At 40.0% G+C, this 24975-nt stretch overlaps 1 protein-coding gene across 2 annotated transcripts in view; it reads right to left on the minus strand.

Annotated features, from left to right (window-relative positions):
• Positions 1-24975, minus strand: part of JAG2 (jagged canonical Notch ligand 2) — a 68341-nt gene that overhangs the window by 36836 nt on the left and 6530 nt on the right. For both annotated transcript variants that reach the window (XM_058806406.1, XM_058806407.1), the window contains exon 3: positions 5713-5767. In XM_058806406.1, coding sequence (XP_058662389.1) covers positions 5713-5767 — 55 coding nt within the window. The remainder of the gene's footprint in view (positions 1-5712; positions 5768-24975) is intronic.

Genomic DNA, 24975 nt, shown 5'->3' on the forward strand with positions numbered 1-24975 from the left:
TTACATAAATATCCATTTTGTATCTTTATCCATGTAATTCTTTGTATAGAAGCTTCAATACCAGGAGTTGAGACAATTATAGCCAGTACAATGAAATGACAAAATTGCTTCAGCAAATATTAAGAATAAGCAAAGATTGGGGATTGAGGTAAAGGCAGACAGTGAGCAACCCCAGTGGCAGGAGTTTTCTAATGGGTTCACCATTCAAATCTGGTACCACCCTGCTGTAGAGCTTTTCTGGGTGACTGCAAATTGCATCTGGAACTACAAATGCTATTCAAGGATGAGAAAAAGGTACACAAGCTTCACTTGAACATATTAATTTCATACACATTTATGAAATAGCTGTAATATTGCCAGCTTAGAGCTTCAGCACTCATTTTCTTTAAATAAAGACTCTGTAAAATACATGTTAAAAGAAATGAATAATCAAAAACTTGCACACAGCAAGAGGCTGAGATGATAGTGAGATAAAGCCTGAATTTCAAATTATTAACAATATAGAACAAGCCAAGCTGGTAGCAAACAATTCTAAGCTATTACCTTTAGCAAACTCATTTTACCTACCCCATTGCTTTCTAGAACTAATTAACCTCATATGTTTAGAAAACAAAACCCAAGGAGTGACTGTTTCTCAACCAGAACATTATTGACAGTTTAGAGGAATCCTGTGCATTTCTTAGTAAAGTGTTTTCAGCGGCTCCAATATTAAGAGAAAAGAATAATTACAGAAGTATCAGGCTCTCCAAAGTATCTTCCCTTCTTGGCATCTTTTCCAAGCTTGCTTCTATAAAAATGTTTCCTCTTGAAATTAAAAAACATTGAACTTAAAAAGAATCCCTTTTAACTAAGCATTGAAAGGTACTCCAGTTTTTAAGATCTCACAGTATCTCTCTGCTTTATTATTAAAAGTGGTATTGCAATGTATAAGCTGTAAGTCATGCTTGCTTGGACTAGACTGCATGAAACATTTTATGGCTGGCCAAGACACACTGAAGCCTATCCCTCTTCTTTGACTCCCATTCCTGTGCAGAAGCTGCTCTGTCATCCAGCAGCATGTGCAAGATAGAAAAGGCTGCCTGCATTTTATTTTTGATCAACAGAATATTTACCACACCAGTCACCACTAAAAGTTGAATTATTAGATAGAATCACAGAATTTTTTAGGTTGGAAAAGACCTTTAAGGTCATCAAAACCATTAACCCAGGACTGCCAAGGCTAACACTAAACCATGTCCCCAAATGCCACATCTACACGTGTTTCAAATACCCCCAGGGATGGTGACACCACCACTTCCCCAGGCAGATCTCAGCATCCTTTAATAATCTTGTTTTCCTCCATTGACTAGGGAGAAACTATAAAGGAAAACATGCTGAATCACTGGATGGTCAAGGAAAATTGAACCAAATACACATTATGGAGCTGCTTCTCTGCTGTAAAAGCAACATAGGCTCCTTATAAACAGCTGCAGCATCCACTGCTGTGAAAGCATTTCCTCTAAGTGCATCAGATGGACTGAAGAACAGGTCCTGAGATTAAAGAAATGGCTCATATAATAAAATTCTTATCAGGCATCTTCAGGCTAATGGAGATTCATCAGACCCAGTTAACTGGAACAAGCATTACAGCTACTGCAAATGTACCTATGCAGAACAGACCTCTTGATACCAGGGGTCAAGAACAAGGGAAATAACCCAAGAGTGCTGTTTTTATCTTTTTGAACACTCCAACTTTATCTTCACAAGCTCCTCTGAAAAGGAATGTATTCAGAGTCTTAAGGGTTTTTCCTCAAGCTTGTATCAGTACAAGTAGGGTTTAACAGCCTAAATAAGCAAGCCAGGTAATTTACCCTGAGCCACAAAAGGCATGAGGGAAGCAGCTCCAAGTCATTTCATTTCTGATCCTAAATTCTTAAGTAGCAGAGTAAGTATGAGAGTTCTGTTTAACTTCAAATTTAACACTGATCCTTGTTAGAAGGTGCATCTTCCTGAGAGATCTGTAAACACAGGGAGGAACATGTTTGTCAAGGTTTCTCCTTCCTCCCCCACAATACCAGAGCGTGTCTGAAGAGATCCAGCCTCTCACACCTAACTGTTTTGATGAGACAAGTTTGCTCCCTGCGTCTGACTCTGCCATAGAAGTTCACCTAAGAGGTTCACGCTTCTTATTTTAGCTCTCAGTAAAGGCACAACTGAATTTCTCTGGTTATTGGTCAAAAAAGCATCATTCATTACTCAAATGTACATACACACAAACAGCCCGCAAGCAATTTCCTTGATTAACAGGTTTTCTACAAGCCTCTCTAGAAAAGCAGATACTAGTACAGATGTTTGCATAAAAGGAGATAATGCCTAAAAGCTATTTCTTTAATTAATATTCCCAGAGAACCTGATTTTTGGAATAGAAAGCCTTGTCTGAAGAGTATTTAACTGTGCAGTACACAAATAAGAACACTGCCCATCAGCACCCCAACCCTCTGCAGAGGTCAGACACTCCCAACAGGGCTGTACAAAAGGGGATGCTGGCAGTTGTTTGTAAGGGAACACAGTGACATCACATCAACTTCACACCCAAAGGAGCAGGAGGTGCCCCTCTCAGGAAGCACATTCTCTTCAGCAATATCTTTTGAGCACTATGGACAGATGAGTCTCCTACAGGTTAATGGGAAGGACCAAAGCAACCACTGCATGCCTGCAGCAGACACAGAGTCAAATGGAAAGTTACTTCCCATGTGAAGATGCCAGCTTGCCTTGTCAAGGCAGGGCTGGGTTGGGCACTGCCCAGAGCTCTGCTGAAGTCTGCCAGGTCAAGTGACTTACCTGCAAAGTGGAGCTGCTGTGACAGATGACAGTGAGCAGGCCCTCTGCAGTGACTTTGTATCTAAGCCAGCTTCCTCTCCCACTCTTCCACCCTCCCAAAGCAAACAAGTGGTAACGCTACACTGCCACAAGGTTACCCCTGAGCCAACCCTGCTGCACACAGGAGGAGAAAAACACACCAGCAGTTCAGGAATTGGGGGTGAAAGACCCTCTAGGAATTTGTATAGGGGAAACATTTGCTGTGGCAGACTTGCTCTTGAGATGGTACTTTACAGGTCAGCTCTGAGTCCCCCTCCCCTCACTGAGTGCAAGAAAAATGCAGGATGCTTGGACACAGGGAGGGAACAATGACAAATGCTCTAGAACCCTCAAGTTGTTCAGTGAAAGCCTCTCTAGGTTTTAGGGGAGGTTTTTTGTTTGCTTGTTTTCTTGTTTGGGTTTTGTTGTTTACTTTTGTAGTTGCTGTTGTTTTGGTTTTTAATACCCACTTTAGAATCCAAGCTGGAACACAGACCCTACTTTTAACTTTCAGCCTTACTCATCCCCATTAAAGGAAAGCAAAACCTGACTCTAGAACTAATTAATCAGTTTATAAACAGACTCTGGCAATTACTTTGATTAATCTATCTTACAGTAGCAACAGAAGATCCACGTAATCTGATCCCCAGATCAGCACAGCACTCAGGATTGACAGGGAGTTAAGCTTTCCACAGACATTCACTTCACCCCTCCAGGACCAGATATGGTCTTTTCTCTGGAGAAGCTGCTGTATTCCCTTTCCTCTTCTCCAACATGTGAATTTTTAGTGATCTGTGCCTGTTTGGCAGTTGGGTGGTGCTTGCAAAAATACATCTTTGAATTGAAGCATCTTTGCGTCTCGACAGATTCACAAGGCAAAACCTACTGCCAAGATCCTTCAAAAAAGAGAAAACCTTCAGCATTAAGGAATTCTTCCTAAGAATCCTATATGCAAATCTAAATTGAAGCACAGCTAAGAAACACATCTCTATCACAAAATCAGAAAACTGACTACAGAAACATTAAACCAAGACAAGCACTTCGCTAGTCTTCTGCCAAATTACAGGCCAAGAGAGCCTTCCTAAATTCACCTGACAAGCCTTCAAGCTTTCAGCTGCAATACAGCTTTGCAGTACCTCTCTCTGGCAGCCTAAATTAAAGGGAAGTTCACTTTCCATCAGCAGTTTCTCATAGAGCTAAACTGTAATCTGACACTTATATACTCTCCCACAGTTCATAGAAACTGTTAATTTAAGGAGATGGCACACTGGGCCTCCAGAAAACACTCTATATCCTGTTGGCCTCAAGTTCAGGGAAAAAAAAAGAATGCAAGTAAAGAGATTTGTTAGAGCTTGTTAAACTAAAAAGCATAACAAAGACCTAACACAAGCCTGAGATGACTGTCTTCTTATCAAGTGTATTCAAAAGAAATCTGGGGTTTAAAGCTACAGATTTGCAAGAGGATTCAGCAAATTCTAAGAAATTAACAATACTATTATTTATTACAAAGCTAAATAAAAAATTAAATCCAGCACTTGAATGCATAGAGATGATTTACAGGATAGGCTGTCTCTATGTTCAGTCCTTTCTACAACATCTCATGACTTGATTTGCCCTCTGTAACAAGACATGAATATTCTAATATTTGCTGTACTAGCTGTACCTAGATAAATTATTCCCAAGCTGGAAATCATTTATATTAATTAACACCACATAGTATATTTTAAAGCATTCAAGAGGATTCCTCCAATCTGTTACTATGTAGGATGTCTAAATTTATTCAAGATTTGGGCTTAGTCTGCTCAGCACACAAGATCTCATTTTGAATACCACACCCAGCTTTAGGAAGTGCCATTCAAGAAGGCCGTGGACAAGCTCAACTGAAGGGCTGCAGCAACATTAATCAGAGATATAAAGAAAACACAGCCAATAGACAAAGGCTAAAGGAGCTGTTAAACAAGACAAGTTTAACTCCAACAGAAAAAGGGTTCAGGTAGCAGTTAAACTAAAAACTTATCATTACTAATACAGAATCTGATGATGATTTGGGACATATGTAACCTTTTCACGATCTTAATGCTCAAACACCTTCCCCTACACTGATCCCAATTGAAATGAAACAGTCCATCAATAACCACAATGCAAGCCTGAGGTTCATGTCTATCTTGTAGCCAGAAGTATTGGTTATTTTAGGACATATTTGTAAATCATTTACAGAGTGTAGGTTCAAGCTGGAGTCCTGCTTTAGCAGCATTCTGGCAATCAGCACCTTGATCTGACTTTGAAATATTTATAAAATAGTCTTGCTTTCACTTCAGATCAATAACCCTGCCTTGACAATGAGTATTACCTTGCATTTTCAGTCTGCAAATGCTAAGCTCCAGTACTTGAGAAGAAACAGAGAAGGGATCATACCATTATTTAGAACAATTTCAAAAAAACCATCAAGTACTTTTCTTATGGGGAGCAAGAACGTTTAATTGCTCACATGATCATGGAAATTATTGCATAGCCTGATCACAAGCAGACTGAGGAGAATTTGAAGTGCAACTCTACAGATTATCTTTTTCTAAAAAAATAAAGGGTCTAGCATGATCTGTAAACATTTTTAGAGCTAATTATCAAGAGTCATTGTAATTACATCCTTTTGTTACAACTGTCCATTCTTTTTCCTACACAGCAATAATTTTTCACAGTTCCTAACCCAATACTCACTGTTTGGATTTGTACATGCCCTTTACTCTGACATCAGCTTTGCCTAGAGCTGATCTGGAGGGATGGCTGATTGCAGCAGGATACAATTTCCCCCCTCCCCAGTCTGCACACATACAGCACAGAATAAGTACAAACTCCAAGCTTTACATAAATACTCACCAGCTTTTGTATCATTATCCCAATCCCATGCTTCTAATATTAATGTGAACGACCTCTGAAAAAAAACAAGACACCAATTAGACAGTAATAAAAAACTGTTATAAGCAGACAAACTGATTTGAAATAAGCAGATATTACTGCTACAAGAAAGCCAACTGAAAGCAGTACCAAATTTCACTTCTCTGTTGTCATGTGAAAGCCCTTGAAAGCATCTTCTCAAAAGCATGAAATATAACAGCATTAAACATTGTGGGACAAGCCATGCTACCAGCAAAACAAAAACATTCCATGCACACACACACATATATTGAGGACTGAATTAGTATTACTCTCCTCCCACTGCATCTAATTCTCAGCTTTGCTTAGCCACAGAAATGCTCTTCAGAAGGAGCCCTAAAAGGTTTAAATGAAATGAGGTTCTGAACCTTGGGAAACAGCTGGGATATTTAAGAATTAAACAACTGAACCACTTCCCCTAAAATGGAATGAGAGCCATCCTTTAGAAAGCACATGAAAGACTAAGTCTGTACCAGATCTGTTTTACAGAAAAACATATCAAAAGAAGAAATACACAATTCACCCTGCATCCATCAAAAATTTAGACTTCTTTCTCATGAAAGGGTAGCATAAAAAACAGAACTACAAAAGACACAGCAGAAGCAATTATTACAGTAAGCACACCTGGCACTGTACTTTTCCCTGAGGAAAGAAAAAACCCATGATTTCAGACAGTTCTTAAATGATTTAGAAAAAACAAGAAGCCTTTACTTCACTAAACCAAGGCTTCAGGCATTTTTCTTGGTTTATGATCAAAAATGTAGGACAGATGTTAATATTCAAATACTAAACTTATTTAGAAAAAAGTTATGCATACAGGTAAATTTTAACTGCTTTGAGTTGAACAAGAATAGCTGTCAAACCATTCAGCTTTGATAGTTTCCAAGTGCTACAAGTAACATTGAGAGCCTCACATACATTCAAAATCAAGGTAAAACCATCAAGAACAGAAAAGAGTCATTGCAGCACTATCCTAAAATCCTGCTATACACATCTTCATACAGAGCCAAGCCCTGATGTGTGCACAGTTCACAGCCTAATGCTCTATAAATCTACATGGGTATGGGGACATTCAGCCAAGAAATTGCAAGGACCCTCTTTGGAAGAGGATTATGTAAGACTTCAGCCATCTTTCACAGGGTCATTAGGACTATTTTAGTGCTAAATCAAGAGACGTGTGTTTTAATTTTGAGATAGCTCCTTATGTGCTTTACACACCCCTCAACTCCACACCAAGGAGGGTTGATCATAACACTGAAACCTCCCCATTTTAGAGCAGCAGCAGCAATAGGATCAGTGCAGCACCCCAAGCAGAAGGGCTCCCTGTTTGAGGTCCTCCACGACTACAGCACAATCATTCTACTCAGAACTAATGCACTTAAGTGTTAATTTTCCACTGCTCAGTTACATTAACATACAAACCACAACTCAGCCTTAGAAAATAAGTCTTTCTACTGTGTTTTAGGCTTCAGACATATACTACGGAAGATAATTTTACATCACTGAAACAGAAACAGGTTTAGTGGTGATTATTTAGATTAGACTAAAGAAAGGAAGGAGAAAGGGAGCTCAGCAGTGACCATACTGGACAGAGACATACTTGAGCTTGCACTGCCCTTGGAAATGGAGAACTGAAAGAGATCAGTTGAGAAAGCAAAGGGCAAAGGAAAGCAAAAGACAGCACAGCTCAACTCCATCCAACTTCTAAAGATAAACACTAGCAGAACATTTTAGTAGCTTCACCCTCCAAATCCCTGCACTCCCCAGTCTCAGCACTTAGGAAAGCAGACAGGATTCTACTGTACCCTGAAAACATTACCTGCAACGCCTCTTCCTAATTGCTACCTGAAAAAAAACACCCACAGATTGAATGGTTGCAAAAATAAGTTCTATATAATACTGCCCTAACATCATCTCCTTATGTTGCATCAAAATTATTAACTAATCCAAAATTCTGCAAATCAATGCAAAGTCCAAAGTTATCCACATCTTCCACTTTTAACTACTCACCTTCTAACATATCCCTCAGTTTTCCTTGTTCCATTGATTTGTATTGGAAGTACAGACCAGTGCTCAAGTGCTTCCAAGATGTCCATTTACTTATGTAAGGGCTGGTCTTTCCTACTGCAAATTGCCTGTTACATCTGACTGCCCACAAAAGACAGCAAAAAATTTAACATGGATGTGCTGTCTTAAGAAACAGACCAGTCATCTATGCTTTCCCATCATACCATTTGAAAGCAGAGCTGTATCTGTACTCAGGATGCTAAGGAATTTTGATGGGTAAAGAGCTGCATGCAATGCACTGTTTCAGCACGATTGTGCTGGACAGTGTGACTGAGGATAAATAAGCATTTTAAGATGCTTAAGACAAGAAATCCCACAGCTCTGCTGGCAAACCTCATGGTCTAAGTTGGCACAGTCTCTGGAGCAGAAAATACTGCTTTATGATCTAATAAAAACTTCATAGCACATCATGAGCAGCTATGGCTCTGGTGCAGAGCTGCTCCTCCAAAATGTGGAGGAGCCCACACAGCTCATGTTGCCCGCTCGTGGCTTTGCAAGCCCCAGGTCCCACAGGCCTGGTCCCCAGCATTTGCTTTGACCTTCTTCCCAACTGGTCAAGAACCACAGCCCAGCTGTAATAAGTTTAAAGAACCTACACAGCAAAGAGAAGACAAAGCCTTTTAAATCCTTTCACTTCCCTGTGCCTACTTTTATGGGTGACCAGGCTGGCACTTGGCTGTTCACACATGAGCAAGCATTTGGGGTGTAAGCTTTCAGGAAGGCTTGCAGTCACACTTGCAGGAGATTAGAGATGTTAATCAAATGACATTACACAGTATTGATAGACAAATCTGTATTTACTGGACTGTCAGTTTCAGCTGGGACAGTTCTCAGTTGTGCAACTTCTGCTCTCTGCTGAGTTTACACAGCCACCCATTAAAAGCCCCAAACAGACACAGCAAGAATGCAACTGTAAATCTGTTTTTTATGGCTATTTTACCTCTGGAGAAGATAGTTAAGGTTACCAACCCAACCTGTCACCCTTCCTCATCTCCAGCTGGCCAATAACTTCAAAGAGGAATTCCTCCCTGTGGTAGTGCAATGGATCATCACATAACTACTGCACCTCAAAAGAGAAAACTGGTCCTTAACCCACTTGTTCAAAAAACTCAGTCTTCCCACTATCACATGTACCAAGTGTTGCACTAGATCTGCTTACATGTCTTTGAATTTTGCACTTCACTGTAAAACAACAGCTGAAAACTTACAAAAAAGCATCTGTGTTACTAAATATGTTCATAAAATGCAGCACTGAGAGCTTCCCAGTTATGGCTCAATAATCAGAAACACATTTTACTACCAAAATGATTTATTAGTGGAAATTTTAACATACATACATTCACCCTGAGTGTAAACCTACCTAATAACCAGAGTAAGAACTGAAGTTTAATAACACTAATGGACATAAGTTTTAAAGGATATTTTCAGCTTCACACTGGCCATACTCATTTTATGAAAACTCTACCATCAGCTGACATTAGTCACATTTGCACTCTTCTACAGCAAGTCTTAACACAAACTAACCAACACATCCACTGACACCAGCTGCAAGTAACTCCTCTATAGCAGAGACATTGACACCTGACATCTTTCTTAAATTGTGCTTACAGAAATCAGCAACTGAACTTGCATTAATTTAGCTCTTGTCCAGAACCTAAGGAGTACCTATACAGCAAATATTTAACCCCTCACATCATCCAGCAGTGTCTTGGCTTTTTGATGTATCTTAAATATGAATAGACCTGCTTGAAAGTTATTTAAGAACATGTTTTCCACAGAGATGTAACTGTGCTCAAGTTCATGCATAAATCTAACAAAAAGCACTACAAAAGTATCCTAAAAATGTCCCAAAATCATGAGCCTGACACAACACACACACACCACCACACCTTCTGCTTTAACTTGCACACAACTCTTGCTGTAGGCTAATAGAACAGCAGGACATGTATATTCCAAGTCTGCTCTGATCTCTACAAAAAGCTTTGTGAAGTATTATCTGTTGTTCATTTCAACCAGTACTAGCAAAATATTTAGAAAATATTGTTAAAGTGGCCATGGCACTGATTTGAGGGGGAGGGGATGGGGGTATGGAACATACAGCACTGGAAACAGACTTGATTCTACTGACTCTGGTGATTAAGTTTATTTCTTGAAAGAATTAAACACACAACATCATCATTTGTGCTCATCACATCAAAACTCAGAAGATGTTAAAGGCTACAAGTCAGAAAAGCATCAGTGCACTTCTGCAGGAGAGCAGAGCTTATGCAAGAGCCACCCCGTAGGAGTTAGCTAAACAGAAATGCCAAGTAGCTTGGAAAGATACAAATTAAGTTTGTTGATCCTGGTGATGCTGCCTCAGTTGTGTTTTTTTTCCCTCAGGATTGGTGTTGACACAAGCAACTTCAAAGCATTATTCCTCTGTTTACACTAAACAAAACACTCCCCATACTATCCCAGAGACCTCCTTTCTGGGGAGGGGGGAAACAAGACCTATAATATTGGTTTGGCACTGTCTTTTCATGAACTGTTACTATCACCTTGGTATCTGCAAATCAACATTCAAAAGGTAGGGGCTTTTTCTGGCAAACCAGTCATGTCAGAATTTTCATCCCAAGAGAGATGATCAATCTGATGGCAGCATTTTCAGTCAGGTATAGAACTTAAGAGTCTCCAACCCACAATGTGAAAAATGCCAAAGGTGAAGCGTGAGATGAAATCAATACTTGAAGTTTTCTGCATCAATAACATTCTACTGTGACTTTTATGCTAACAGGCAAGAAGTTATTGACTTCACATAAATAAAAGGACTGATTGGATTGTCTACACAGAAAAATTATTTAGGAACCAGCTATGAAGCAGAAAAAAGTGTTGCTCCTAAACAAATCCCAAGCCCACCTTATCTTCCTGATCTGCAGTCACACAGTAAATGCAGGGTCTCATCTCCAGAAAATACTGTTTCTTTCCAAACCTCAATGGAAACATTTGTACGCAAACATTTCAACTGCCCAAACGCTGGATAGCATAGTCTTACTGCAGGTTAATTTCTGTGACTTCTGGAACAAGCCACTACCAATATCTCTCACAGCCAAGACCATTAAGTCTTGATCAGCACAGTCAATTCTCACACTTGCTTTCATAAGAAACTTTGAGCCAAGTGAGACAAGCACAGGTCTAAGGGCTTGCCCCCTCTTTTTTTTTTTTTTTGTTTCAGCACCTCTCCCCTCCCCCAGGCAGCCTGCTTGCCATGGAAAAAGCTGACTTCAAGGCAAGCATATTCCATTTCCTTCCCCAGGAACTCTGCAGCAAGTTCATACAACTTCCTCATGAATAACCCAGAGGTGGAAAATGAATAAGGAAAAAAATGAAGAAAGATTCTGAGATGATCTAGGACTCACAGTCAATCCAAGTCTAAGGGCTGCAGGTTTATCTTTTAGAAACAGACATTATAAAGCCATAATAGGGACCTTTACTGAAGGAGTAAATCATCCCCATTTGGGGTGAACATGGGGGTTGGGGGACAGGGACAGGGTAGAGGGCTTTTTCTGAAACTTGAAGGATATTTCAGCCACTTGCATGCAAGAAGCTTGTTTGCTGAATTCAGAGACCATCCACCACCCAAAATCAGAAAGATGATCATCCTTTACATCTTCATTTTTCTTTTAAGGAGTGAGCATAGTGAGTCCTAAACCTTCCCATTGCAAATCAGGGCCAAACAACCCTATTTTATTAGGAATGGAAAGCTGGGTTAGAGTCCTTCAAACATCAGCAGCAGATAGCAGAAAGCAGTTGAGCAAGTTCAAGTTTTCTATTTGAGAGCAATTAGTGCAGTTATACTCCTCTTGGCCCAGTCACAAAAGCAAGATGATGTTTACAAACTCTGGAGCCCTACTGTTGTGTGAGGGGAACTCTTTGTGAATTAGCCCCACCTGACAATCTTTAGGAAGTCTGCAAAACCAGGGAGGGCTGAGAGGGGCTATTTTTTGCCATGGTTAACAGACAACAGGCTGATATCGCCTCCCACATGAGTCTGAACACTCATTCCACTCCTCCACCAAACTAAGCAAAACCTAAGCTGAAGGAGTGTGTGTGTGTGTGCATGTGGGGGTGGCAGAGGGAAATCTAGACTATTAAGATAATTTCATTGCAAAAAGAGCACAAATAAAAACAACAGGTGAATAAGAGTCAGTCCTGGAGTTAATATATCAAGTTTAACACCCAGGTAGAGACTCACTTCAGGTAAAGAAAATTACCCAGCAACTAGGTGGAGGTAATCCTATCAACAACCAGCTGCATGCATCTGAAAGATAAAACAACTTGAAGGAGGAACACAAAGGGGTATTACAACATCTATTCGGCAGTGCCTAGTGTTTTACAAAACAGGAGCAGTGTGCTTCTCTCCAGGGTGATCAAACCACCAGGATCCTGACATATCTTACCAGAGAACACATTTGTAGCAAGATCTTTAGAAGTCTGAATATACTCTGATCCTCCTGCAGTGGCAGAATGCAGCAGGAGTTTCCCAGTGTGAAGGGGGTCTTTATATACCAAGGAACATCAAACATTTTGGCTGTGGAACTCTTAAAATCATCTCAAGTCACATACAAGCTTTAGCTAATGCCTGTAGGAAACAGAACCATTTTCACAAAAGCCCAAAATGCCATGACAGACTGGAGCTCCTCAAGGCAGGACATTAATGCAGTCACCTCAGACCACATAAAAGCAAAGTGAGAGCCCTCAGGAGATCCATCTGCATATGGGAAACTAAAGCATGGGAATAAAGACTGCACAGCTTTCCTGTAACTTAGCACCCTAGACAGAAACTCAAAGCACATCTCAGCCAAGTCAACCTTGTGACAAATGGCAAGTCAGAGATAGCACATTTGGTTCAGCACTGGCCCTGACCTCTGATAGCACCTGTCAGACAGCTGCTGCAGCCAGGGCAGCAGCATCCCTGAGGAAAAAGGAAACAGGCACCCCAGGAAGAGTTTTCACAGCACCAGAAACAAGAAATCAGCTTCTCATTTAAAAAACCTGCAGGAGATGTGACCAGGCAGCAGTCATGGGAGGATTTCATCTGAAGAGGAGCTCATCTGCTGACTTCTCTCAGCTCCTGGAAGAGCCCCTCCCTGTTTTAAAGCAGTGCTTTTCACCATTACACACATAGCAGTAATGCTAGTCCAAGGGAACAGCAGTAATGCTTGCCTCTGCTTTTTATAGCTGTCTGCTGTTCATCCCCACCCTATCCATCCCCCTTCCCCTGATTCCAGCATGTACACATCTCTGCTGTGTTCAGGGAGATTAAGTTCCAACTATGAAGTCTGAGCTGCCAACTGTGGCCACTTAAATTTCAGCAAACACCATAGGATTGACTTAGAAGTCATCTGTTTGCCATATACTTTCAGAACAACAAAAAAGAAGCCATCAGTGAAAATTCAGCTACTCAGGACTCCATGATAACTTGCCTTTCTTGAGATTTTCCAGCAAGAAACAAGAATATCAATGTTTAATACCAACCCATGCTATAAGCTGTCAGTTTTCTTGAAACACTTCTATTTTACTGCAAATGCCTTCTGCCTATGCCACTCCTAGGCACCTCCTCTGTGACACAAGTCTCAACAAAAGTATTGGCTCATAAAACTAATCAATACATCAAGGAGGAAAGATGATTTTTTCCCAAATGAATAAGCAAGTTTAATGCTTATGAAAAAATAATTAATTTCATCTTAGATGAATGACCAGTAACTTAATTCTAGTTACTAGAACAATAAAATTCTAGGTCTTTCAAAAACTTCTTATCCTCATCTCTTTCCATGGTGTCTTTCACAATTCTTGTTGAATTCTGCTTTAGTAGGAGTACAACATTGCAAATCTCATTTTAACTTCCAACCTTGTTGAATGTAAACTAATTTTCATAGAGCCCATCACAACCCTGGGTTAATGACACCTATGACCTTGTTCTTCTGTGCAAATGTGTACTGATAAGCAAGGTTTCACTAAATAGATCTTTTGATAACCATAACCAGCTAGTCCTTCAATCCACCAAAGCCATGCAGCTTCTCCCAGCTAAGCGAGTTCCCTTCACAAACTCAAGTTCTTTGATCACAGAAAGAGATCTGCCTCCCACTCTTTTCTGTGTCTTGACTACTTAATATTTAGAAGTCTGTTGAAAAGAGCACCTTGGATAGGAAAAGAAGTTAGAGAAAAACAAAAATCTTCTAGGAGGGGGATTGTAGTCCAGAGAAATGCACAAAGAAGTAACAAAGAATCAAGTTATTTCCATGAGAAAAATGAAAGAATTGCCCAAAACTCCTCAGCCTGGAAAAGACACAACAGGAGTATGTGACCAAAGCTGAAATGCTTCAAATAGGCACCAGGGATGGGTCAGGAATAGATAATCTATTTCCATGGTCTTGGCAAGAACTAAAAGATAAGAAAGGAAGCTAACAGGAGTCATGGCCAGAAGCAATGAAGTCAGAGAAGACTTTTAGGCAGAACTTGGCAAAATCTACACACAGGTGGCCCAAGGGAAAAGTGGTTTTAGGAGTTTTGTGGGTCCAAGGGCAAACTGGCACAAATACTTTGGAGAGAGCAACAACAACTATTTCTGGAGGCTCTCATTTGAAAACAAAGCTAGGGACAATGACAAGCAGTTTTCTATATTCTTGCCCTTGACATCCTATGAACATTGTTTTACATTCCCTGAACTCCAGTTCCAGTACAGGTGTGGTTTTGAAGCAATCATTTCACTTTTTCTGATGGCTGACATTAAAACAAGACAGTGCTAAAATTAATAAAACAATTACACTGTGGAACCTTGCACACTTGCCTGAGCTATTACCATCTATCCAGGATAATCAAAATTGTGACCAAGCAGTGTTTGAGGGAGAAAAGGAAGCCAGGAGACACAAAGCACAATTCTAAATCAAATTTATAATTTTATCTTGGAACTTCTATTTGAAAACCATGACAGAAAAAGACATAATGGAAAAATCTAATCATGATTCTCCTTTCTGCAACATTGAAATGTCACATGAAATAGAAGAAATGCAGAAATTACCAACCCATGCATGCTATTCAGTCAGGTACCTGTTGCAGTGAATGCAACAAATGCTATTCAGATAAAAGAGACAAGCTGAGCTAAATCTACTAACTGGGAGATCATATTATTTAGAATAAAGTTTAGAAGACTGTAGGCTTCTGAAACTTCCCCTGAGGAAATGGTAATCCAGACAGCCTTTTAATAGTGATTAAGTCAGGTGACACAAAGCAGAACATACTGTCATTCAAGGCAAGACAACAGAAATGCTCAAATACAGCAAGCACTTACTGCACTAGAAGAAGATTGACAAGTGTCAAGTGAAAATAAAGCTTAATGATTTCATAGCAATTTTCACACAAAAATTCATCAGCACACTTGTGACAAAAAATCCTGGTTTAACTATAAGAAAAAAAACACTGCTTGTTTTGGAGAAGACTGGTATACCAAGGTTTACACAGAAAAATAACTGAAATAATTTCATAATTCCTCTCCAAACTTTAGCTATTCTATTGACACTAGCCAAAACCAATCCCTACAGGCTTCCACATGGCACAGATGAAGGGTAGTGCTATTCCTAATTAACCTTCCTCCATTGAGAAAGTGATTCTGCACTGTCTACGTGTGTCACTGAGCCAAGTGTCACACCAGCCACACATGTTATTCCATACCAGCTGAAGAGTAAGCAAGAAATGCCTCCCCCATTAAAAGCTGGGCCTCTCAGCCACTCAGGAACCAGCCTAAGGAACAAAACAGCATCTTTATTCTCCAGAGAGAATTAGGGGAAGAATAGAATAGGAAAGGCAAAGATTAGTTTAGCATGACTGGCACAGAAGCTGTGAAGGCAAGAGCATCCTAGACAGTCTGGAAATTACAGCTAAAAATTGTTAGGAGTTAAAAGATGAAAGGGAATAAAAAGTAAAAAACACTCAAAGACTTGCTGCAGGACTTCCCTTACTTCATTGAACCACCCCAAATACAACACTACTCTCCATAAAACACAACTTAAAATCACACACGGAATCCTTGTCATTACACAAGACCCCAGACAAACCAATCTCTTCAGAGCAAACCAGGTTAATTAGCCAGATTTCCAAAAGATGCTTCTAGATACTCTGCATGGACCCCTGCAGCACTCCTGATAAATGGAAACAGTAAATACATCCTTTTAGCCATTTGGGTGGGCCTCAATATCTGCGTGCCTGGCTGCTGCTACAGGCTCAGCCCAGGCCTCAGACAACACAAATTTGGAATTTGAGCAGAGATCAGAATCCTTAGTGACCTCAGGAACTGCATTTTAGACCAAAATAAACAGGAGTAGAGAATCAGGAATTAAGACACTACAGGTCTTCGGGAGCCATATCTATATACAGGTAAACCAACTGCTGGTAATGTTTTTCATTTGAACTTTTTCACACTCTCCAGTAAGGCAAAAATGCCTTTAAATTTTTTGTCAAGTAAGCACATTTTTGTCAAGTAAGCACTCCTGCAGGTCGCCAACAAGTCCTGAGAAAAGACTTGCAGAAACTCAATAACCTTTGAAAGCTCTGCGAAGCTGCTTTTCTCCCAGGTAAAGGAAGCCCAACTCACCAATTCTATTCCAACCTCCTCAGATCTGCTGGGCAGAAGCCTAGCATCCCATAAAAAGCTTTAGGCATGTGGAAAACAGCCTCAAAAAAGGAGAGCTTGTCCCAGCCCCAGCAGCAATGCTCTGTTTATACATGGCCACTGTGAAAGAAAAATCAACACCATAGAGAAGAATGACATGTACACAAGGTAAAATCCAGCTGAAAACAGTCTTAAACCACCCTGCTCATCACTTTGCTTTGTTTCAAGTAGTTGATAAGAGCTAATGATGAGCACAGAATACAAAACAGTTATAGAAGAATCACTAGTCATTCTTCCGACAGGCACAGCTCCCCTCTGCTAATTTACCCAAGATATCTATATATACTAAACCTCTGTGTAGTCTGATTAAAAGTTAAATATTTGGGTATCCTTTGATATGGGTGTTACTGTGCCTGTCCCAGTGTGGTTTCTCAAAAGTATATTGGATTATAAAATAGCATTGGCAGGATATTACTCTACACCTTAGAAGAAATTAAGTAGAGAAGGCAGACAATTACCAACACTATTTTAAGTATAACAGCTACCAACAAGAGCAATAGGATTTGGTATGGAACACTACAACCATATAAAAGAAGAGAAAACATCCTAGTAGCCTACCTAATAACTGCCAAACAAATATTAGTTTGTATTCTGCCTCTCTCTCAAACAGGAAAGCCTAGTGAACATCCCCCAGTTGCATTTCTCTTTTTGAGAGTTCTAGAGCAAAAGCAGCAGAAAGGAAAATGAAATTAACCCCACGTGCATCAATCCTGAAAACACATTTGAACCTTAAATAACACCTTCCATCCTATTCAGGGAGAACACAAGGTGTTGATTTTTGAGATTAGAAACGAAAATAAATCAGAAATTATATACAAGATCAGAGTAGCAATTCCAGCAGATGTTTGCTAGTATCCAGTTTTAGTGGACCAAAAAAACAAAAAATCAGAATGCACTGGTTTAGATAGAGGATCACAGGATTAAGTATCAACACACATTTTGCCCAATCATTATGTTACAGAAAATAACCCAGCTACATCTTAAGATATTTTCATGACATCATAGCTCATGAGTTCCAGTCCTTTCCACCACAGCTGGAGCTGGCACTGGGAGTTTCCAGAAATCCACCCAGTTAATCCAATAGCAAAGAACAGAAGAAAGTATTGATGAAATTAGGGAACAAAGAAAAAAGACTTTTAGATAAAGAGACATGTACAAGAACAGTACCAGGCAGACACTTGGGGACCATCTGAACATCACTCCATTAGATTTAAGAGGAAGCTTTCAGCCTTGCTACCACCTTTGAACTGTTTCAGACAAACTTGATATTAACCAAGTATCCTCGTCCTACTCTTTTCCTAAAGTTTTGGAAGAAGTCCAAGATAAATTAAGCCCATTATACACACACTTTCTTGTTGCATTAATGAAAGCATTGCTAGATTGTCTCTTTTGAAGTGGATGTAACAACCACGAAGACCCATTAACGGTTAGTGCAAGACTTGTTTTATGCTAATATTTAGAATTCAAAGATGAACTAGTAATTAATACTGCTCTTCCCCTCCCCTCTGCACTCCATGTGGCATGGATATTAGTGTCCTCTGGGCACTTGAAGCCATGCATCATTATAATTTCAACTTGAAGTCAAGAGGGAATTAAACTAACTATGTAATAACATACTTTAATTATTGTTCTAAACACAGAACACCTGCATGCACTCTCTTTTGTATTGGAAATATGCATACTAAGAAGGTAAGCAAATATATAAAAAACCCAGATATGCCCCCAAGTTCTATGTATGCAAAGACCCCAGGAAGACAGAGTAGTATTTTAATCTTAACCCTTTAAAATAACATTAGCTGCTAATAGCACTGCAATCTTTTCCTTCATTTTTGAAAAAGCAAATGCCCACAAAACCAAATGCAGCTAATGAGCTCTAGATGTCTTGCCTTTGGAAGAGGAGAGGCCCACGCTCAACCACTGTTCCCAAGGGAGCAGAGATTGTGGCAGTGTTTTTAAGTCCTCCTCAATTCCCTCATCAGTCCTACCCAACTGAGTCACCTCCAGAGCTCCTTGGGCAGCAGCAGCCACAGCTGAAAGGGGACACCAAACAAAGACTCCACTGGCCACAGTGGTGGCAGCAGCTGGTGGCTCAAACCCTCATGCAACTCTAAACAAAATCCATTCTTTTCCTCCATGGCTTTGGTTCTCAGCACAGGCATCACCACAGGCCTTCTCAACAATAAAACCACAAATATTGTGTTTCTGTTTGTCTCTGTTTTATTGCTACATTGAGTCACACAACAGCTTCAGTCAATTTGAACTTCACATTTCCACAAGAGACTTATCAAACAGTGTAGAACTGCTCATGGCTAGAAGTGTCATTAATGCAAAGAAAGGGACAACACACCTAAGCTGTCCTTCATTTCAGCCCCCAGCAAAACAGCAGCTCAGTTGTCAACTTCTGCACATGCTAAAGAGGCTGGTAGGGAAGCAATCAGAAATGAAATGCCTTATTTTAGTTCTCTGCAAATTTACAGGAATAAGTTGAGCAGAAAAATAAGAGTCACCACTCCAAGAGTGGGAGCAAGTTCTTTCATGTAGATCAACACACACAAGGAACTTGAATAAAGGATTAAACAGGGATTATGCACACAGTTAAATATACAAGGTAGAGTCAGAGTTTAGCTGTGAAAAAACTAAGTTCATAAACACATTCCTGAGACAAATGCTTCAATCATATCCCAGCAGCAGGGCTGAATCTTCTGAGCAATGCTTTGTGGCTACAGTAAATCTTTATCACATTTGCAGCACCAACCACTACACTGGATTTAATTACTATTAAAAATTAATTGCTTACAGCAGCAAAGAGACAAAGCATAAAATAGCCTATGTAGCTCATAATTCCAAGCTATTTGAATATACAACAACCAAGACATGATCAATCCCAACAAAGCAGCATCAGAACTTCAATATTCAATCATCTCTTTCAGATTCCTGTAAACTGGAGGGGATCTGATTTAGCTTTACTTTATTACAAATCAGAGAAAAACCACAAATGGGAACACCTTTGGAAGGAAAACTTTGTAACAATGGTAGAAAAGCACATGAAGCAGCCTTTGAAAGTAAGCACAGGCCCTGCAAATTTACTCTAAGCATGTAAATTCAGAACACTCGTCTATTTTTTCCCCTTCTCCTCCCACTAACATGGATCTAGGAGCTATGAAAGGGAGATTATGTCAGCAAGTCTTCAAATTTATTTCATTGCTGACCCCCAGTTGCTCCTCTGGTGGGTAACAATGTTATAGCTTTCCCCATAAGCATGAGTATCAATAGAGAACACAACAAAGCCATGGAAAGTAGGCCAACATTAAAAAAAGCCAGAGTAATTTTGTAAGTCCAAAGCTGGAGCCATAAATCAAAAATATGTCCCAATGACTACTTTACAATTTCAGCACTTCATTTGCCACTGACTCCCTGCTGTTCCAACTTTCTCCACATTCCTTGGCAAGCTGAAGATTCACAGAGTACCAAATCTTCACAATCCATCCTAATGGCTTAGGGACAAACAAATTATCACTGGTAGCAAGCTGCCACAAGCCAAGACTATCTTTCCTGTCAGCCAAAGCTTATTTTGTTTACCTTACATCTGCAGTGATCTGGGAGTAGATATGAGCAGCTTGAGAAGCTCTGGTGATACACAACATTTGTACTTCTGCCTGAGCCTGTGACAATTAACATTCTGACAGCCCTCAGACCAAGCCCAGGACACACAGTGTTAGATAAAGGGAATCTGAATTCTGCAAATTAACCTCTGAAGAATTGCCACCAGCTGGGTTTGGGCAACCACTTGACCTTCACTCTTCTAGAACAAGAGATGTGTGGTTTATAGCTTGGTAGTTTCCCCAGAACCCTGAAGTTATCACAGCTGAACAGCAAACATCAGAAGGCACTGCAGGAGCACTAAATATCTGACAGCCAACACCTTACACGTCTGTGCAAGTCCAAACACTTCATTTTCCCCACTTCCTTCCCTTCCTCACTTTCTGATAGGAGAAAGCACCAATATGTGTGGATGAATCATGGAAAAATACTGTTCTACAAAGGTGCCCAACAGCCAAACACAACACTAAAATATTCTGGGCCTATATATAAAATATGATTTAAACAACAGTTTATAACCAACACAGGGGTGCTATCAGGTCATTGTGGTGTACAAAACCAGTCACACTGAGGGGCAGCACATGGATATACCTGCCCTTAACAGTCTAAGGACGCATGGTCTGACTTGTAGACTTTGCTGATTACATGTACCCAGTTACAGCAGAAATTCCATGCTGTGACACAACAAAAATCATGTCATTGATAAGAGAGTCAGAACTGTCAAAATCACCACTATTAAAAAAAAAAAAAAAAAAGAAAGAAACAGCAGCTAAAACTATTAAGCAGTAGCACAGGTTACCAGACAAGTGCTGTTAAAATTGTCCTCAGTCAGTAGGAAGAACACTAAATAGTATCAAAAATTGCACACTCTAAAAAGCTTCTACTTCAGTAAATTAACTGAAGATCAATAATTAAGCTATTTAAATATTTCTCAACTTACTGCTTAGAGCATATGTCAATCATGTCTTCCAAGTATGAACAAGTTCCCTAATTAGATCTTAAGTTCTCCAGCTGGAATCCAGGACCTATTACACTAAAAGTGTAGATTCTGTCTCTGCAAAGTAGACTGTTGAACTTTGCAATGCTATAAACAGCATCATACATATTCAGGAAAAGGGAAAAAAAGCAAGAAAAAAAGGAAGAACCCTGTTTGATGCTTTAGTTAAGTGTTAGCTCATACAATAATTTTCTCCAATTTGCATTAAGGGGTAAGGATATTTTTCCACCCACCATAGGATACTGCATCAGTATTAAGATTCACTAAGAGTCTGAAAATGTAAAATTTATCCAGTTTGAACGTTAAATGCTTAAAGTTATTTAAGATGGTATGTTCACAGTATTAGAAAGTACTGGAGAGACTAGAGACACAGTGGACTATGTGGAACTAGAAAAAGCACTGTAACAATAATAATCAAATTCTAACATACTAAACAAAGCCCACCAGAACACATCCTGCTGGAAGCAAGACACATATAATCAGGAATTTCAAGCCCAAAGCAGGATGTAAACAGATTGCAGTTTGTGTACTAATACTCCAGCCTTATCTCAGATTTAAAAATTTAAACCCAACTGAAAAAAAAAAACCACAACTTCAGAGAATGAGCACCTGTGCATCTGTCCTAGGGGCATATAATTGGTTACTCAAGGACTATTAGGCTGTTTCTTAGCAACCTCTGCAAGCTCTAATCAAGTAAGACCAAGATTGTCATTTAGCCTTGAAATGCCTTGTCCCTTCCATCTAATGTAGCTTCCTACTGAGGAGCAAACAGTCATTGCAACCAGAGATAAAATCCAGGCTTACTACATGATTCAGGGCTCTTGTTCTCAGAAGATCCTTACGTTATATATGCTTTTTACACTTTGCTTAGCATCTGAAACAGTAATAATAAAATAAATATTTCATTTTTCTCCTTTATATACAAATTAAAGGCTAGTTACAACTATGAAGAAAACCCTTGGGAATGGCTTAACAAATGAGCATAAGGTATGGCTCAACTCTTAAACAACATTTTATAACTGTAAATCATTCCCCTAATATAATAACAGGGAAAATGGTTAATAGCAAGAACAGTGGTAGTGACATTTCAGGTAAATAGCAAGCATTTCTCTCAAAGCTCAATAGTATTTAAGTCTTTGGTGATGCTGAAATGTGTCTACTATGTTGCACACACTGGACTTCTAAAATTAACTATCTATCTTCAAGCACAGTCTGGCCATCAGACCAGAAAAAATAAAAAAAAAAGCAAAAGCATTGGAGTAATCAAAAAATAAACTCATCTGTTCAGTCCTAGTCTAGCACTGCTGCTTGTCTGCAGTATCAATGGGCACGTGACAGACTGTTGAAGACAGCACTCAATCATTTAGAGTATTTTTCCTGTACAGTAAGCAAAGGCACCAAAGAGTGGCTACATCAGGGATGGCCACCCCTCCCTGACTCTGGTGATCTACACCAGAGCCATCACAGCACTCTCCCCAGCTCTGTCCCTCCCAACAGGTCTGCTCAGGTGCACAGAGGGGAAGGAGCAGCTCCCAGGGGGGCTGCCCACCCCAAGGGAGACAGAAGGTGAGTGGCGTCTAACGTGAACAGGCAGAGAGGCTCTCACCAACCCACACTGGTTCATGCCCCAGCCCTGAGAGCAGGGACAGGGTGGGGAGGTCAGGCTGCACCTCCTGTGAGCAGCTCCAAAGCACTGAATGGACACAGCACATGCCTCCAGCAGTCACCTCTGACCGGAGACTGACCCGTTTTAGACACCCACTGACCAAAGCCAGAGCAGATTTCTAGCAAAAAGCCCATCAGAGGTTTAGCACAGTGCAGGAGAGGGAGGGAATGGTGGAATTACTGCCAAGGAACAGCAGCAACTCTCCTTCAGGTAAGCAAATGGATAAGCATCAAGGAGAGAGAAGCATTGCCAGTATATCCTTACTCCTCGCTCCTTGAAGCAGCCTCTCTCCTTCCCAGCTGATGCTCTCAAGCTCCTTCCAGACCAGAGAATTACTGAGCTAGAACTGCAGAGGAACAAGGGAAAGCAAAGGGGTGTGCTGGCAGAAAAGGCAGGGTCACTTTCTGATGATGTCTCCTCTTCAGGTTGAGCAGGGCTGAAACAGAGCAGGCAACAAGCAGGACCCACAGAGAGTTGACAAAACACTGGGCCTGTTTTCAGAAGAGCAGGGAGGGAAGATCTCTGGCACACAGTCACCTAAAGCTCCTGCAGATGACTAAGTATACAGTGTGATCATAGCTGCTTTATGAACTTAGGGTAGTTTTTAAAGTACACCCATAGCATGTATTTCAGAGCCAACACAAAGCAACACCTAGAGGAAAAACAAGCAAAGGAGTCAGACTGCACAAAAAAAGATGAATTCCACTCATCTCATCTACATGAAGTGACTCAAAGGCATTACTCAACAGAGCTGCCCACAGGGGACAAAAGTAATTTTCAAAGTTAAAAAACAAAATCATGATTTACCTTACACATCTGTCTCAAATCTCCCTTCATATAAGAAAATATTTGTGACAAAAATACATATTAACAAATATACTAAAAATTCATGAGACCATTTCTGGCCTCATGAAAAGGTAGTTGTTCTACATTATTAATTGTTTGACAAAAGCTTAATTTTTTGCAGCTTTTGTACTGAAAAACACTGAACCTGCAATAGTTTCTAAAGCAAGCTGCATTTGCGAAAGAAATACAAGCAGTAGCTTCAAACACAGAGGGCAGCTTCTGCCACACAGAGCCTCTCAACATCTACACTCACATTTGAGCTTCACAGGATCATTCAAGCCACCTAAAATACAGTGGGAACACAGTCTAATTAGGCCAAATATCACAATTCTGATATAACACAAACCAATTACAATTTCACCCCAACTACATTCAAGGTAAACCCGACTGTTTAAAGATTAAAGCCACAAGTGGTTATGTCTCCAGCAGATTTTTTTAAATTGAGAAAACAGCATTTGTAACATCTTTAAACAGCCCAGACACAAAGCCTGTACTGCACTGCAGTGAATCAAACACACTCTGCTTCTACCTCACATCCTCTCGTGTAAGAGTAATCCTGACTGCTTTAATACCTATTCCATTTTCAGGCAAAGATTTAATGCCCACACCAGCTGTGTGGCTGGGAGTGTAGCATTTCACAGATAGGCTGCCTGGAGCACCTTCTGGAATAAAGATTAGAAAGCTGACAAGAGGTGCACAAGCACACTGTCAGTGTGTCAGGCTGGGAGGTGAGGGACTCCGTCTGCAAGTTTTGACTTCAGCCTCAGTGTTTCCAATAAATAAGCACATGTTTATTTAAGGAAACTTTCAAGGAGTATAAATAGAAGTGTTCTTTACTATCTGACCATCTCTGTGACATTCAAAAAACCCCCAGAACTTCAAGGTATAAAGTTTAAATAGTTAGCAGAATACTGTCCTTTGAGGCATATTTATTTCAAAGACATAAGAAATTCTAGATTTAGTGACATGAATGCATGAAAGATTAAGAGTGCAAAGAGCACTTCTGCTTAAAATTAGAAGACAGATTTCCTATAGTTACATGAAACTTAAGTCTTTAGACTTTCTATTCTGGGCAAGCTGCAAATAGTTGCTGGCACACACAGCATGCCAATAATAAATCCCTTTTTCAAAGAGTGGTTCTGAAGTGGTCACCATTAAGGCCTTGGTTCTTTTTTAGAGGTGACACCTGCAGCTGCTATTGAAATCAACTGGAGTTGTCACTTCCCAGCATTGCTGAAGTCACTCTCTAAAACATCATCCCATTATCTTCTTTTAAGAAAGAGCAAAACAAAACCTGAAAACTACCTTTTGCATTTGTGTCAT

Source organism: Ammospiza caudacuta, chromosome 6 (genome assembly GCF_027887145.1).
Source record: "Ammospiza caudacuta isolate bAmmCau1 chromosome 6, bAmmCau1.pri, whole genome shotgun sequence".
Classification (NCBI taxonomy): domain Eukaryota; kingdom Metazoa; phylum Chordata; class Aves; order Passeriformes; family Passerellidae; genus Ammospiza; species Ammospiza caudacuta.